Source organism: Felis catus, chromosome X (assembly GCF_018350175.1).
Source record: "Felis catus isolate Fca126 chromosome X, F.catus_Fca126_mat1.0, whole genome shotgun sequence".
In the NCBI taxonomy this organism is placed as follows: Eukaryota; Metazoa; Chordata; class Mammalia; order Carnivora; family Felidae; genus Felis; species Felis catus.
The window spans coordinates 63,525,150-63,543,603 of NC_058386.1; the positions used below are offsets into that span (position 1 = coordinate 63,525,150).

General features: G+C 34.0%; 1 protein-coding gene across 1 annotated transcript in view; it reads right to left on the minus strand.

Annotated features, from left to right (window-relative positions):
* LOC109496548 (fibronectin type III domain containing protein 3C1-like) overlaps positions 1-17,694 on the minus strand; it is a 59,845-nt gene extending 42,151 nt beyond the window's left edge. Inside the window, exons 1-18 of the mRNA XM_019824013.3 lie at positions 16,890-17,694; positions 15,464-15,586; positions 12,630-12,705; positions 11,018-11,094; positions 9,221-9,479; positions 7,693-8,636; positions 7,325-7,343; positions 7,179-7,231; positions 6,707-6,849; positions 5,026-5,085; positions 4,540-4,678; positions 3,892-3,945; positions 3,656-3,777; positions 3,397-3,571; positions 1,957-2,043; positions 1,584-1,722; positions 956-1,024; positions 12-130 (exon numbers count right to left, since the gene is read on the minus strand). Coding sequence (XP_019679572.2) covers positions 12-130; positions 956-1,024; positions 1,584-1,722; positions 1,957-2,043; positions 3,397-3,571; positions 3,656-3,777; positions 3,892-3,945; positions 4,540-4,678; positions 5,026-5,085; positions 6,707-6,849; positions 7,179-7,231; positions 7,325-7,343; positions 7,693-8,636; positions 9,221-9,479; positions 11,018-11,094; positions 12,630-12,705; positions 15,464-15,586; positions 16,890-16,970 — 2,739 coding nt within the window. The 5' untranslated portion in view covers positions 16,971-17,694. The remainder of the gene's footprint in view (positions 1-11; positions 131-955; positions 1,025-1,583; positions 1,723-1,956; positions 2,044-3,396; positions 3,572-3,655; positions 3,778-3,891; positions 3,946-4,539; positions 4,679-5,025; positions 5,086-6,706; positions 6,850-7,178; positions 7,232-7,324; positions 7,344-7,692; positions 8,637-9,220; positions 9,480-11,017; positions 11,095-12,629; positions 12,706-15,463; positions 15,587-16,889) is intronic.
* Between the last annotated feature and the right edge of the window lie 760 nt (positions 17,695-18,454).

Genomic DNA, 18,454 nt, shown 5'->3' on the forward strand with positions numbered 1-18,454 from the left:
TGTTTCCTCACCTGGCTTTGACCTATAGGTGAAGTACAAAAGACTCTCAGTTTATATGTATTACCAGGTTGCAGGTGATCATATAGAAATTCCTTTGTGGTTCCATTATAGATTATCTTCCAGGAATTCACTGAAGGGATGAAAGCAAATTTATCCAATTTATTTATAGGTAGCTTATAAATGCTATGGGCCCCATTATTATCTCATGTATATGCCAAGAAATAGGCATTTTGGAAATTAACCGTGGTCCAGTTCCTATTTACAATAGGTCCAGTTACCTATTTACAATAATTATATTCCTTATAGAACTAGACATAAAATAATAAAAGATCAGTAAGTAAACATAATTTGTCACTAAAAAATGGAGAAATATAAGTAGGTCCTGGGGTTTAGTTAATAGCATTGTACCAATGCCAATTTCCTGGTTTTGATAATTGCACTATGGTTATGTAAGAAATTAATTTTAGGAGAAGCTGAATGAAGGTTATATATGGGAATTCTCTATACTATTTTGGCAACTTCTAGGTAAGCATAAATTATTTCAAAATAAAAACTTAAAAAAAATCATGATATGGGGTGCCTGGGTGGCTCAGTCAGTTAAACATCTGACTTCAGCTCAGGTCATGATCTCCCAGTCTGTGAGTTCGAGCCCCGCATTGGTCTCTGCACTGACAGCTCAGAACCTGGAGCCTGCTTCGGATTCTGTGTCTCACTCTTTCTCTGCCCCTTCCCTGCTCACACTCTGTCTCTCTTTCAGGAAATGAATAAACATAAAAAAACTTAAAAAAAAATCATGATGCATAGTTGTTGTGATGAGCACCCAGTGTTGTATGGAAGTATTGAATATTGTACACCTGAAACTAATATTACATTGGATGTTAACTGAGTGGAATTTAAATAAAAACGTAAAAAAAAACCCTGTAATTTATCTTTGAAAAAAATCATAATGTCTTACCATCTGAATTTTCACTAACTTCTAAACTGTAACTTGAAATGTATGTACCACCATTATCTTGTGGTGGTTCTGGAAAGAGAAATAAAATTAAAATTATTCTTGAATAAACTTAAAAGTCTTTCACTAGAAATTTATAAATTAATTTTTTATGGAGAAAAAATATAAACATGACACAATAGAATATTAATATTGGACATGAAACATTTAAGGTGAGATTTTAAAGTTCTTTGGAAAAGACTAAAATACTAAGTATTTGTACCTTGAATTTGATTTTTCCAGTTTAGAGGCAAAATAATTTATAAAAATATTTTTCTTGTCAAGTTGACATTTATCATTGATGTATTGTTTTAATCGTGGCCTCTATATTAGATATACTTTTACTTGGAATAACTATAGTTGTTAAGGACTCATAAAAATTTAATGATTTGTTCATGTGTGAATTAATGAGATAGCAATAGAGAACTCAACAGAGAACTGGAAAAACATCATTTATAACTAATTTATATGGTGAAATACTTCCTATGTAAATAATTAAGAGAATATTTTATAAAGCTGAGGGCAATTAGGGAAGATTTCTCCTCAGTAGTTAATATTAATACAGAGTACATTTTAAATACAAAAACATTACCCCATCCAATTTTTACTCTGTGTGCGTAGATCTTTCCCTTTATATATGGTTTTTTAGGGGATCCAGGCTTATCTGGACAAGTAGTGTATTTTACTTCTCCACTGGGGTTACTCCTTCCTTCCAAAGTGTAGGCAAAAATCTGTTTGAGTAAAAGAGAATACCTTGGTTGACGACTGGAAATAAATGTCTGATTTGAAAATGTGCATAATTTGCAAATAATATTATAAAGCAAGTTATTTGACTAAAAATTTCTGAGAACTAAATGCAAAATAACATTTAATTTCAACCAAAAAAGACATTTCTTTTTATCTCCAGTGATGAGTATAATTTAATATTAAAATATGATACAAATTTAGAAATTATAGCTACATACCCTAAATTTGTATGTAGTACTTCTCTGAAGATTTCTTATAGTGCATGAGAGGTCTTCTCCATTATATTTAGGTTTAAAACCCAAGCCCTGGAAATGAAAGACAATAAACTTAGGAATCATGCAGGCCTGGGTTCAAGTTCCAACTTCAACCTATTTTCCATCTGGGTAGTCCTGAGCAAGTCCCTTAGTCTCTCTGAACCTTAGTTTCTCTTAAAAAAAAAGGAGATACTTTAACTTTTTTTTTCATTTTATTTATTTTATATAGAGAGAGTTAGTGGGGGAGAGGGGCAGAGGGAGAGAGAGAGAGAATCTCAAGCAGGCTCCACATGGAGCCGGATGCAGGGCTCAAACCCACATCATGACCTGAGCTGAAGCCAAGTTGGATGCTCAACTGACTGAGCCACCTAGGCACCCTGATACTTTCTACTTTAAAGGGCTCATTTTCTTTTTTCAGGATATAATGAGATAATGTATATGAAGGTGCTTAGCATATTAATTATACAGAACTCTTCTTAATGTTAGTCTCTTCATTTAAAATGTAAAATATACGTAATATAAAATTTACAGCTGCTTTTTAACTTGACTAGCTTATTTAGTATAGACTTGAAAGTTCAGAATGCAATGAAACAGTTTGCCCACTCACATCAGGAATCCAGGGAGATGAAGAAAAGAGTTTGCCCAGGTAGAAGTATGCAGAAGATCTCTGTGACCATGCAAGGTCATCTGGGATAGGCCCAAAATTGAAGAACTAACATTTCACTGAGTATCTACTGTGTTGTTATGGGTGCTGCTGCTTTTAGCTAATTTTCAGGGAAAATCTCCCTGCGCTGGTTTGCCTAACCTTGGCTCTGCATTGGTCCCATCCAGAACACAGAGACTCAGGAATCATACAGTTTGGTTGAGTAGAAATTAACTTAGTCATAGGAGAAAAAAGGAGAGGAAAACCAAGAAACAGACTCTTAACTATAGAGAATAAACTGATTGTTAGTAGACATGGATGGAACTACAGAGTATAGTGCTAAGCAAAATAACTCAGAGAAAGACAAATACCATATGATTCACTCATATATGATATTAAGAAACAAAACAAACCAAGGGAAAAAATAAGAGACAGAGAGAGACAAAGCAAGAAACAGACTCTTAATTACAAAGAACAAACTGATGATTGCCAGAGGAGAGGTGGGTAGGAGGATGGTTTAAATAGGTGATAAGGATTAAGGAATGCACTTATTGTGATGAGTGCTGGGAGTTGTATGTAAGTGTTGAGTCACTAAATTGTATACCTGAAACTAATATTTCACTGTATGTTAACTAACTGGAGTTTAAATAAAAACTTAAAAAAATAAATTAGCTTAAATCTAAGGTTTTTTAGTATAAAATGCATATAAATTGTACCTAAAACTGAAGTTGAAGATTAAAACATGTGGAAAGAAAACTTACAGATCCTTCTTCCTCCATTTCTAGTACATAAGTAAGACTGTCATTTGGGCTTGTGTTAGTTGGAGCACACCATTCTAGTGACAAATAACAGATTCCTGCTTCTTTTAGCTTAGGAGGTAAAGGTGTTGGAGGCATAGTTCCTGATGTATGGAAAACTGCTATTTCACTGAAATCACTGAAAAATAAATTAATGTGGAAAAATTATTTTCAGGTTCTTATTGAAGTGCAGACTTTTAAATATTGCAATAATTCAACGTACCTCAAGCCAAAGTTATTTTTGGCAGCTATTCTGAATGAATATTTTGTAGAAGCATTTAGTTTAAGGATTTTGTACTGTTTCATGGTACCCATATAGCAACTTTTGAAGTCTTCACCTTTGCCCTTAATCATAGACACAAAATATTAGAATATTATAAAATGGTGCAAATATAAAAATTTACCATAACATTAATAACCATTTATAAAGAAGTGCTTTTCCAAAATAAAACAGTTTACCTCATCCCATTCCAAAAGGAAGCCATTTATTTTGGAACCATTATCATTGGAACCCTAAATATATCAAAAAGATAAAATTATGATGGGATGTTTTTACACAGTAGATATATATATATATATATACACATACACACACTATATAATTAAGCGACTGAAATTACTGTAAAATTAAACTTGCTTACATTTTGTTTTTAAAACAATCCTGATTTTAAAGTTAAAATGCACTTTTTTTTTACAGTCTATAAGGCATGCTCAAATTCTAGGTCTTGTGTTTTCCAAGTTTTATGTGACAAAGGAAGTTAGTATTTAAATAAGTTAAGAGGTAGATTTATTGGTAACTACAATTATAAGTAAGTTTAGGTTGTAGTGGAGCTCCATTGGCGCAATTGGTTAGCATGCAGTACTTATAAATAAATTTAGTTGTAGAAATTGACACTTCAACTTTTACTAATTGAAATTCTGGTTGACATTTCTCAATTTACTTGATGCTTGATATAGATTGAAGAGAAAGATGATTATGGAAAAGGGAAAGTGCTAGGGAAATAGATCAGGTGGGGCATGCATAATTTCATATTTAAAATTCAGGACAAAGTAGAAAGAATGTTTTTAAATAAAAATTGGAGGAGACTTTGGCGGTAGAATACTTACTTTCCACTGTAAATTCAGGCTGCTCTTGGATCGGTTAATTAGTTTGGGTGCAGGTGGAGGGTCTGGTTCACAACCTGGAGTTGTGAAGCTAACCAGTTCAGACACAGTTCTGTGTGCTGAGCCTCTTATGGTTGTGATTCTAAAAATGTAATGATAGTTGTTGTAAGCTTTCAGATATTTATCCTAACATGTACTAAATTGGGTACTTCAGTTTCCAGATATACCTTAGGAGATAAAACATTTTCTAATAGAGCAAACTTGGATTGTTACAGATAATGGTTCCCAAATCGCCCTCTCACCAGTTCTAAATGACAAAAAGTAAACTAATGTTGGATTTTTGGGGGGCTGTTCTGAAGCTTGAAGGAAAGGCCATGCTCCTGGCAGTAGCAAGCCTGACTGCAGAAATCATAAGTAGTGAATTGATACAGACTGGGGAGTCTTCCTGGCTACAGGGTGGGTGGAGATTGTGTAGGATGGAGTTCTTACCTTACAAAATAGGCCATGGATGGTTGTAGATCAAGTAGAGTAAATGTAACTCCATCACCACTGTGAACATAATCTTTATTTATAAATGATCTCACACATATTTAATAGCTAATTAACAGTCGTAATCTTATATATTCAAGTGATAAACAAAGAAGCACAATTTTTCTTGAAGTTTAGATAAATTTAGCCCATTTTATATGAATGCAAAAAAGTGATACTAATACTTCGAATTTTTCATTTGCATGCTAAATTAATATGGCTTTAAGAAATGAAATTTTATAATTTTACCACTACAACTTCTTCACCTGTAATAATACGGATTTATCTTTAATTAGCTTATTTTAAATAGTGTTGATATGAAAAGCCTCAAGGACACTGTGCATTGTGCAATTTATTCATTCAGTTACACAGGGAAATCTTTCTGGGGAGGGCACCTATTTGCTATAGTGGATAAAGTGGCTGTGCTTTCACACCCATGTCTTTCTGAAACAGTCATAAGTACGTAGGTGTACTCTACCAACTCAAAGAGTTCCTTCAGGCTCTAACCCCAGAAGTAGCCTCCAAAAAGTGCTAAAAGATTATTATTTTTAAGCAAAGACTTATACTTCTAAGCAAAGGCCACTCAAGGTTGTAGGGTGATTAGAATATTTTTATAAAAAACAGACTTTTATGAAATACATAACACCGAAAAAGACCACCATGTAACCTTATGCAAAACTTAATTTCATAAATAGCTTTTAATCACATTTTACATCTTCCCATCCCTCTACCCAATGTAGAAGACTGTGTATTATAATTCTTAAATTTAAAATTTCTACCTAATTATAAAGGAAGTGAAACTTTTCATTATAACTAATTACACTTAATTTTTCACTTTGAGTCTCTGTGTAAAGATGACAAATTTTAGCAAATTAAGTTTAAGATGTGTTATGATTTTTAAAGTGCTGTACAGACAGCTCCAGATCTCTGACATATCTTGCATAATTGTTTGGTGGGTGAGATAATTTCTCCTTCTTCCTCACTTGTGATTTCCTTTCTACTGTGTCTCTCAGTTTGTTCTTTTTCAGACTGCATGTCCTGATTCAGTTGAGAAGCTGTTTGTTAAGAGTGGTTGGGTATAATTTTGCTGTGTCCTCCACTCTATCCTCCCTAGTCCTGGTTCTATCTTCTGAGCACATTCCTAAGCTCATACTGCTACTGTCATAGCTCCACCTTATAACTAGCTTCTGTAATGAATATTTGAAAAAAGCCTAAGTCATAAATCCCATTGCAGTGCAAATACCTCATTTGTGTCGCCAAAGGCCAACCATAAAGTGAATTTTTTTCCTAAAATGACCTAAGTGAAAAAACAGAAGGGAGAATTGGAGGGAACATTTTCTTCCTGGACTATAAACTTGTTAAATAGGAAAGTTGTAAACTGAAGAGAATTGACCAGTTGATATTTAAGGTCCTTCTCAGCACTAACATGCTTACAATTCATTGAATTTCATGGATTTTGACCTGGCAACCTCCCACCACGTGTAAAACTATTTTAGTAGAAAATTGCTTTTAAAGCTTGGGAAAATTTTCAGAAAAAATCTTTAGAACTCAGTCTAGGTATAAACTGAGGTCTATACATTTAGATAGAATATTTGAATTTAATTATGAGAAATGAGAGATGATTAAAAAGAAAGAGACTTACATATATAGATTTTTATAGTTTCCATTTTTACCACTGTTAGATATTGCCAGTTCAAATGTCACAGGAGATTTGGTGTGATTACACTTCTTAGAGCCATGTAGTTTCCATGAAATAACAGCAGATCTTGTTTGAATATCAGAAACCTAAAATAAATAACAAAAATTCAAGTGGGACATTTAAAAAATATAATCTGTAACTTATGATATAATCTTCCCTTACATCTTTTTGATGCTAAGAATATTGTTCTCCTCATATTAGGTGCTTAAATACTGTGATTAAACAATGCCATTAATATTATCTTTAATAATGCCATTCTGAATCTTTATGTATAGCTAAAGGAGATTATAAAATTTTAACGAGGTCAAGGCTTCAAATTAACACTTTACTAGAGAAAAATATCAGTGAACTTGCACATTTTAGAGTGAAAAGGTAAATTAAAAGGAATGCTTAAATTTTCAGTTTAGTTACTTACTATAGGTTTCTCAATGCTGAAACAGCATGACTTTCCACCTTCTGTTATGCATTCTAAAAGAAAACACCCCAAAATAAAATATTACATTGGCAAAAACAAGAGAAAGAAGTTAGATATCTATTATCCAACTACAAATACATCATCACCAGGGGAACTACTAAACACCTAGTAGCAAATTTACATTAAAGTTTTAAAAGAAGAGAGCAGTGTAAAGTGTATATTATTAAACAAACTCCAACAAAAGACAGATTTCCCAATTTAAATGAAATAATGTTAATTACAACTATAAATAATCTGCAATGTTTCACTGGAAGGAAACTAGAAAAAAATTATGTGGTGTGCATATAAGATACATGACACATTTTGCATGAGGATAGTCATTTCTCCATGATTTAAAAAGGAATCTCAACTGTGGTTTCATTAAGAATTTAGATTTAGGGATACAAAGAAGACAAGAGGAAATGAAAATAGAGAATGGCACCTAAATATTTAAGATGTGCTGAGATTCCTAAACATTAGGATGTTTATTCATTGGCAACAAAACCAAACTCTTGACCTTGCCTTTTTCTGCAGCATTTGATGATGCTTTGCTTTGTTTTCCACGTGGTTTCTGCTTGATGTCTCTCCTTCTTGTAGCACTCCATTTCTTTCCATGGCTAGTCTCTACATCAGCACTGACGGTGTTGGAATTGCTGGCAGCATTGGAAGCAGTGAGATCACTGTCAATGGCCAAAGTGCTGGGAGCACTTTCAGAGATGGGAGTGCTGGGAACACTTTTAGAGATGGGAGTGCTGGGAGCATTTTCAGAGATGGGAGTGTTAGAAGCATGGCCAGAAATGGAAGGGCTTGGAGTGCTGTCAATAGGTGATGGTTTGGGAGTGCTGTCAGAAGTGGAAGGCGTGGGGACATAATTAGTGCTGGAAGGGTTTGGAACACTATCAATTGTGGAAGGAAGAGCACTGTCTGTAGTGGGAGTACTAGGCACATGGTCAGTGGAAGAATTGCTAGGAGTATTATCAGCAATGTTAGTGCTTTGAGGGTTGTCAACAGTGTAAGTACTGAGAGTATTGTCAGCAGTGTAAATGTTCTGAGCATTGTTTACAGTGTACATACTTGGGCCATTGTCCACAGTGAAAGTGCTTGAAGTGTTGTCTACAGTGTAGGCACTTGATGTATTATCAACAGTGTAGGTTTGTGTAGTATTTTCCACAGTGTAGGTGCTTAAGGTATTGTCAACAGTGTAGGTACTTGGAGCATAGTCCACAGTGTAAGTGCTTGGAGTAGGAGGAATACTGGAGAAATCATTGGTTTTGTTCACAAGCAAAGAGGTGTTGTTAACCATATAGCTATTGTGTACGCCACCTTTACATTCTCCCAGATTTTTCTTCATATGTTCTTCCATTTTAGCAGCCCTTTCATCAAACTGGTTATAATTTGCTCTTCCATGGGAATAAGTTTCTAAAAGAGACAATGGACTACTGTTTAATAATTATAATAATTACCTATCTCAGGATCTTTTTAATATATTCCTCAAACCAGCAAAAAAACACTGATAAGCTATGTTTAGCTTTTCAAATTTTCCCTATTTTCCTGTAATACAGATATTAGGTATGTGTGTGTGTGTTTCTATAATGTTTTGATATGTATAGAAAGAAAAACATGAGCAAATACAGATAGTGTTTTCCCAGGGAATGTCTCCACTTCCAAATTTTAAGGTTCTAAGATGATTGTAATGTTGACCCTTCAGTGTCTTTTATATTCCCACTGCATGAAATTAATAATCAAAACATTCTTTTATAAATTTCTGGTATGATTATATTGACCCAATTAGTAAAAATAAATATCATAAATCACGTGTTATATCAAAGTACAAAAAATTTATAGAAAATTATGTTTATGAGCATTTCATCTAAGATAGAAACCAGTACTTATTTTTATTAATCTAATATACATGCATAAATGCAATCATTCCCAAAACTTTCCCAAAGCTGTTAATTTTAACAAACTCAAAATATTTCCTGTTTAAGAAAATTATATACTACCTTGTTGCTCGTGGTATATAAGTGTTGCTGGTGGTGGTAGCGGTGGTGGTGGCAGCTGCTGTGGCATAGGCTCTTGGATGTAAGGTGGTGGAAACTCCCCTTGAGCTGGGGGATGCATAAGTTGAGCACCTTGTGGATATATAGGAGAGGATGGTGTAATGAAGTGTGGTACTTGTTGTATAGGAGCAGGCATGGTTGTGTGATAGTCAATTGTCTGAGGCACAATGATAATTTTGCGAATGCCATTTTCTTCCACCACCTAAGTTGGAAGACAGAACCATATAAACATATTGGAATTAATAAAAGTTGGCATTTTTCTACTAAGCGTTAGATTTATATCCTGTGCTCTTAATTTAGAAAACCTAAGGGATCAAAAAGTAATAATGAAGTGAAACTATATCAAGCAGAAGATAATTCTTTCTTGTCTCCACAACCATAGCTTTCAAAAAGGTAATTTTTTGACAATAGATAATATATTGACATGGTTTAAAACCGTAAAGTATAAAAAACTATATATGAATAAATTCCCTCCTAAACCTTATCTGCTCCCCCAATAGATAATGATTGTTCTTAGTTTCTTATGAATCCTTCCAGAATTTGTGTATACAAGCAAGAATACAGATTATTTTCCTCATTTTTATGGCATAAAAGGTAGCATAATTTGCACTATTACCATCTGTACATTGCTTTTTACACTTAGCAATATATCCTAAAGATCTTTCTATATCAGTACATAGAACTTCACGTTTTTGCACAACTGCATAGTACTCCATTATATGGATGTCCTCCATTATACACAGTTCTCCATTAACAAGCACGAGTTGTTTCCAACCTTCTGAGATTATAAAGAATATTGTAATGAATAGTCTTGTACACTTATTATTCCACATTTGTAAAAAAAATCTGTAGGATAAATTCCTCAAAATGAAATTGCTAGGTGAAAAAGTATATGCATTTGTATTTTTGTTAGGTATTGTTGAAATAGATAATTCCATTTAGAATCAAACCATATTGACTTAAGCATGTTTTTGATTTCCACAGTTGTGCAATAGAAACAGACACATTCTCGGGGCGCCTGGGTGGCGCAGTCGGTTAAGCGTCCGACTTCAGCCAGGTCACGATCTCGCGGTCCGTGAGTTCGAGCCCCACGTCAGGCTCTGGGCTGATGGCTCGGAGCCTGGAGCCTGCTTCCGATTCTGTGTCTCCCTCTCTCTCTGCCCCTCCCCCGTTCATGCTCTGTCTCTCTCTGTCCCAAAAATAAATAAACGTTGAAAAAAAATTTATAAAAAGAAACAGACACATTCTCAATTATAAACTTCTGAGGCCATGGAATATCTTGTTAATATCTATAGAAGCCAAACATCCTTTTCTATTTAAGTGCTTAGTAAATATTTGAGGAATTTACAGAAAGTGTCCTTTGTTGTCTAGCATCTGTGAATGAAATACTACTAAACTGAAAATACTAATTTTAGGGACTAAGGCCTACATACTATCAGAAGCCATTACTGCAGCAATTGTAATAGATAATTAAGATTGGTTAATCTCAGAAACAAAAAGCAATAGAGGATTAATAAATGTGAAGAGATATAAATTCGTTAGATGAATAAGGAATTATTTACAAGACAATCTAAGGGAGATTTGGTTAAGCATCACTGAAATTGCTTTTTAGCAATGATGATAACAATAAAATGAACAACTAAATAGTATTCCAGAAGTTCTCTTATCATATAGTGACACAAAAATAACTGTTGAATGATGCCTTAGTGCTAAATATTAAATTAAAACATACTAGTATACCTGAGACATGTAACCAGGAGGAAGATATATTGGTGGCAAAGTGCCACTTTGTGACATTAGAGGTACATCAGCGGGTCCTAAAAGAGAATTATTATTAATAAACTCTTTAATAACTTTAAACAAAGTCTACTTAACTTTTCACAGTGAAAACTAGCTGCAAACTTTAACAACAGCCAGCCATTTTGAAAGTGCAAGTTGTTTACTTGTAAAGGAGACTAGGTATGAATGTAGATGAATCAATGCAAATTCATCCAAATGATGGAAAATAAAGCACATAATGTGGATTGGGTAAAATTTATATTATAAAAATGTTGGCAAATTTTACTGCTAATAAAAATGAACTATCAGCTTTCCAGTATAATTGTACTTTTACTTATGTATATATTGAGTAATAGTTTTACTCTGAACCATAAAATATATTTCATATAGTGATGTTACATTATAAAATTTAAATTTTAAGCTTTTCAGTGATAATAGTAAAGTGAAATAGTTTTTAGAAAACAGAGTAATATAGAGAAGCACCCAATACTACTCATGTGATACCCTACTTCTATACTAGGTATTCTTACCGTCTTATACATACAATTGCATAGGAACTAAAAATCAGACATAGAATGGAAACTTTCATGAGTCATCATTCTTTTATTTGAAATTATTATAATTAATGTTTAGCTTATATAATATATGTGGCTTTCAAGTCATAGAATGGCAATTTATTTTTAATAATGGGGAAAATAATAAATATTAGTTTGCAATAAACTTTATATAGCAGCCATGTGGAATCCATTGCTAAATGAGAATGTTTAAAAAATTTTTTGAGACATAACTCTAAAGCACTTCAGGATACAAAATAATGGCATAAGAACAGAAACAGTCATCACAATTTGAAATAATACTAAATCTTATAGTACATAAATATTAATTTCATATTGCTGTGGAATCAATTCTATATGTATATTTATACATATATAGCAAATTAATATGCATTATATAAATAATTTACCCCCTTATTGTATATTATTATATTTTCAATATCTAGTATAGTGCTGGAACATGATAGGCACTAAAGAAATATTTGAATGTATGAATGAATCAGCTCTCCAAAGGCCTCATAATAACCTCCAATAAGAGCATAGTGTAAAACTATCGGTGGCCATCAATATATTCCAAATGTGAAATTTTTCAAATGGAATTCTTGATTTAATCTTCAATTTAAAAAAGTATCTTACATGAAGATTTCTAGTAAGACTAGCTCTGTTTGTTCTATTGATACTGTGCTCCTGTGAGGACTATATAAATTTAAGAGCATTCCAGGGTCCCTGGGTGGCTCAGTTGGTTAAGCATCCGACTTCAGCTCAGGTCATGATCTCATGGTCCATGAGTTTGAGCCCTGCGTCGAGGTCTGTGCTGACAGCTTAGAGCCTGGAGCCTGCTTCAGATTCTGTGTCCCCCTCTGTCTGCACCTCCCCTGCTCGCACTCTGCCTCTATCTCTCAAAAATAAATACACATTAAATTTAAGAGCATTCCATCTGGCTCCAACAGGAAAGGATACTAATTACTAGTAGTCTATTTGCTTTCAAGTAACACAAACCTGATTATACTTTTACTGACCTTGGATATTCTGAATATTCCCATCATCAGACTTGAGGGTGAGGGTCTCCCCAGGGTTAACTTGCACCAATATAATCTAGAAATAAACCATTCTTTGATGACATACTTTTCTGTTAATCTATGAAAAATCATTATTGTAATTCTTAAAAGTTTTTATTTAAATTGCAGTTAGTTAACATAAAGTGTAATATTAGTTTTAGCTGTACAATTTAGTTATTCAACACCTGCATACAACACCTAGTGCTAATCACAAGAGTGTACTCCTTAATCCTCATCACCTATTTAACCCATCTCCCCAGGACCCTCCCCTGTGCTAATCACTAGTTGGTTCTCTACAGTTAAGAGTCTATTTCTTGGTTTCTCTCTCTCTTTTTCTTTGCTCATTTGTTTTGTTTCTTAAATTCCACATATGAGTGAAATAATATGGTATTTGTCTTTCTCTAATTGACTTATTTCACCTTAGCATAATGCTCTCTACCTCTGTCCATGTCATTGCAAATGGAAAAACTTCATTATTTTTTATAGCTGAATAATATTCCATTGTATAGATATACCACACCTTATTTATCCATTCATCAGTCAGTGGACATTTGGACTGTTTCCATGATTTGGGTATTGTAGATAATGCTGCTATAAACATCGGAATGCACATATATCTTCAAATTTGTATTTTTATATCATTTGGATAAATACCTAGCAATGTAATTCGTGGATCATAATGTAGTTCTTTTTTTTTTTAATTTTTTGAGGAACAAGACAGGGATATCCATTCTCACCATTCTTTTTTAACCCTAGCCTTGGAAATCCTAGCCACAGCAATAAGACAACAGAAAGAAATAAAAGGCATCCAAATCAGCAAAGAAGAATTCAAACATTCACTATTTGTAGATGACATGGTATTCATTATATTCATCTATGTAGATGACATGGTTTTCTATGTAGAAAACCCCCCAAAAATCCATCAAAAAATTCCTAGAACTCATACATAAATTTAGTAAAGTCACACAATACAAAATAAAATAAAAATACAGAAATCTGTTGCATTTCTATACACCAGTAATGAAGCAACAGAAAGAGAAATCAAGGAATCAATCACATTACAATTGCACAAAAAAACCATAAGATACCTAGGAATAAGCCTAACCAAAGAGGTAAATGACTTGTGGTCTGAACTCTATAAAACACTGATGAAAGAAACTGAAGATGGCACAAAGAAATGGAAAAACATTCCATGTTCATGGATTGGAAGAACAAATTTGTGTAAATGGCTATACTACCCAAAGCAATCTACACATTTAATTCAATCCCTATCAAAATACCAACAGCATTTTTCACAGAGCTAGAACAAACAATCCTAAATTTGTATGAAACCAGAAAAGACCCTGAGAAGCCAAAGCAACATTGAAAAAGAAAAGCAAAGCTGGAGGCATCACTATTCCAGACTTCAAGGTCTATTACAAAACTAGTGATCAGGACAGTATGGTACTGGCACAAAAACAGTCACATAGATCAATAGAACAGAATAGAAAGCCCAGAAAGAAACCTACATCTATATTGTAAATTAATCCTTGGCGAAGCAGGAAAGAATATACAATGCAAAAATGGCTCTTCAACAAATGATGTTGGGAAAACTGGACAGCAACGTGAAAAAGAATGAAACTGGACTACTTTCTTACACTGTACACACACATAAATTCAAAATGGATGAAAGACCTAAATGTGATGAAGCCATCAAAATCCTAGAGAAGAATATGGACAGCAACCTCTTTGACATTAGCCACACAGCAACTTACTTGATATATTTCCTGAGGCAAGGGAAACAAAAGCAAAAATAAACTATTGGGGCCTCATGAAGATAAAAAGCTTCTGTACAGCAAAGGAAACAATCAACAGAACTAAAAGACAACCTATGGAATGGCAGAAGATATTTGAAAATGACGTATCTGATCAAGGGTTAGTATCCAAAATGTATAAAGAACTTATAAAACTCAACACTCAAAAAACAAATAATTCAGTTAAAAATTGGCAGGAAAAGACATATCATATGTTTTCACTCATATGTGGATCTTGAGAAACTTAACAGAAGACCATGGGGGAAGGGAAGGGGAAAAAATAGTTACAAACAGAGAGGGAGGGAGGCAAACCATAAAGAGACTCTTAAATACAGAGAACAAACTGAGGGTTCATGGGGGTGGGGAGAGGGGAAAGCAGGTGATGGGCACTGGGGAGGGCACTTGTTATAATGAGCACTGGGTGTTGTATGTAAGCCAGTTTGACAATAAATTATATTAAAAAAATGGGCAGGAGACATGAATAGACATTTTCCCAAAGAAGACATCTAGATTGCCAACAGACACATGAGAAGATGCTCAACATCATTCATCATCAGGGAAATACAAATCAAAACTGCAATGAGTTATCACCTCACACCTGTTAGAATGGCTAAAATTAACAACACACACAAAAAACAGGTGTTGGTGAGGATATGGAGAAAGTGAAACTCTCTTCCACTGTTGGTGGGAATGCAAACTGGTGCAGCCACTCTGGAAAACAGTATGGAGGTTCATTATTTTCATTTTGAGAAATATTCAGATTCACTAATTATTGAAGTTTTGAAATGCTCAAGAAGAAGAGTACAATTGGATCGATGGGGACTTAGGAGAAATTCAATATCCCTAAGTAATGGGTCCTTTCCAACCCAAATGAAACTTAATAAAGTCATAGAAAATAGGTGCATTGACATGGAAAGACCAACACCCACTCTCCAGTAAAAAACCCTACAAAAAAAAAAAAACAGAAAACAAAATTTTTCTGATGGTAAAATTCAGACATACTTGTTGTATCCAGTATTGTGGACAAGAAGGCCATCTTGTATATCTCTTGGGATGAGTCATCATTTGTGAATAATTTGTAGTATACTGTGTTCCAACAGTGGTGTCCAGATGATAATTCTCCATCTAGTAAAATAGGACTTTTAATTTCAATATGGTCATTTTTATCTCAGTTCCTTTTGATATGGTGATGTCAAGCCAATGTATAAGCCAGAAGTACAATATTTACTTTTTTTGAATTCCAAAGAAAAGTTAAGTGATCTTTTCACATTGTGTATGTAGATAAGACTTTTCTTGAATAGATTTTAAAAATTATTTTATATTTTATTTTAGAGGGAGAGAGAGAGAGAGTCCCAAGCAGGCACCACACCCAGGGAGGAGCCCAGTGCAGGGTTTGATCCCACTACCTCAGGATTGTGACATGAGCTGAAATCAAGAGTCAGAAGCTCAACTGACTCAGCCACCTACGTGCCCCTTGAATAGGTTACTTTAAATGAATAAATGTTAGGGGCCCCTGGGTGGCTCAGTGGGTTAAGTGTCTGACTTCAGCTCATGATATTGCAGTTCATGGTTCTGAGCCCTATGTCGGGCTCTGTGCTGACAGCTCAGAGCCTGTAGCCTGCTTCGGATTCTTGTCTCCTTCTCTCTCTGCCCCTCTCCCACTCACGCCCTGTCTCTGTCTCTCTCTTTAAAAAATAAACATTAAAAAAATTTAAGTGAATAAATGTCAAATGTAAACCATACTCTTTCTTTCTTGAAACCAGTCCTGTAGGTAGAAGTCATTACAGCTCAAAATGTTACTTTTAAATATTAGAAAGTTGAACTCACAGCTGTGAATGAGTATGAAAAAAGTTTAGTCTGCTTTAGAGTCATGTTTTTAAATTTCTTAAAATATTTATTCATTTTGAGAGAGAGACACACACAGACCATGGGTGGGGAGAGTGGCAGAGAGAGAGGAAGACACAGAAACCAAAGCAGGCTACAGGTTCTGAGCTGTCAGTACAGAGCCCGATGTGGGGCTCGAACTTGTGAACCGCGATATCATGACCTGAGCTGAAGTTGGATGCTTAACCGACTGAGCCACCCAGGTGCCCTAGAGTCATATTTTTAAACTATTCTTCAGAAGATACTGTCTGTGGATAGTATAAACTTTCAACACCAGGAGTTTTGAGCTGATCAAGGGAGACTGAAAAAACAGCTAAAGCAACCTAAAAAGAGGTTATATGTGGCCTAAGGTAATGTTAAATGTCTCTAAAAGGATTTTAAAAGGCCTACAAGTAAGATTAATCAATGTTGGTGAAAAGACTGGAAACTTGTGAACTAAATGACCAAACATAAAAATGACACACTTTTTCTAAATAAAAGCCAATACTGGATTCAAGAAAAAATTGTCCAGTTATAATGAAAAATTAAGCAAAACTACCCTTACCTGTTGCATGGAGTCCCCATTGATAACTGGAACTATAGGAGGTATTTCAGTAAGAGTAGGTGCAAGTCCATGTTCAGCCATGTCTAAAAAGATTGACTTTTACAGTAAGTGATGTTTCTAAAAGTGAAAGATTAAACAAATTAAGTCAAAGTAGTGATTTTAAATGACAAAACCTGATGAAATAGTCCTTAGCAAAGCCATTTTAGATAACTTTTCTCTCCGAAAATGTTTACTTAACTGATATTGTTTTATGGAAACATTTCAAAATAATCATTGATTTTCACAAATAAAAATATATGAAATATAGAGTGCAGAGATTTGTTCACTCCTCACTCATGAAAACAAGTGAAGATAGCTCTATTTCACAGTGTGAAGAATGGTTTAGTTAAGTCATTCGTCATTTGATTGACTCAGATCAAGTTCGGTTAATTTCCAATCTATGATGTTAACGGTCAAATAAGACTTTATATGGAAGAAGGCTGTAAGAATTAACTAGATCCTATTAAAAAGGATATGAACATAGCTATTTACCTTAACTTAGATACTAAAACCAAATATCTTAAGCATAATGCAAAGCTTCAAACCCAAACCTTTAAACTTAAAATACTTTCCAGATTCAAATACTTCATGTGTAGATGGCTACAAGTGATAAAATATGGTAGATTAGTCCAGATTCTTGATTCCATAAACACTTGGACAAAAATCAGAAAGAAAAACATGATTCTTTTGAAGGTGGAGAAAGAGGCTACTCAAGAGAGAACCTCTTGGAGCTAGGCAAGTCTTCCAAATGAAGTGTACTGTTGTGTTTCACAAATCCTTGGTAACACTGATTTAAAAGAATGTTCACTATGTCATAATTCTAGTCACTACTTATATCATTTCCTTACCAAGTTTTTTATACAGTATTAGGATACTTTTTGCTTGGAAATACAACTTTTTATAAATGAGAGACTCTTATTTTTTTTTGAAAGGAAAAGTGTTGGGATTCATAAAGAAGCAGGGGGCATATCCAGCAGGAAAATGTGTATGTCCTTCTAGGATATAGATATAGGGAATAGCTATGGACTTAATGTTCTTTTTGGATTACTCAACAGTGGAAAGCACTTTAGGCTAACTTAAATCTCTCTTGTATTACCACAAAATTTGTTTCACTTATGGCAAAAGTCACTGTTCTCCAGCTCATTCTAATGACTTGATTGATCAAGATTTGAAACAACTTACAATGACATTTTTAAAATAGAGACTATGGCAACAAACTCTTTGCATGTGTATGTGTATATATACCCTCCCATCCCTTAACCTATTCATTTTCATCAGAATTTCCAATAATTGGTGCACGTGATATGTCATATTAATAGAGTTTGCTGCTTCATCTCTTTATCTTTTCTATAGTTGGGCACCAAAAGATCTAGAATTAATTTAATCATTGATTCAATCTTGGGTGACATCCATACATCAACAGATTCAAAATGGACAGTCTGAGGTAGATAACTATACTTGAGTAAAAATTGAGAAGGGAGTTTTAATTGTTTTGAAACTAAAATTAGTTGGTATGTTCCTTAACA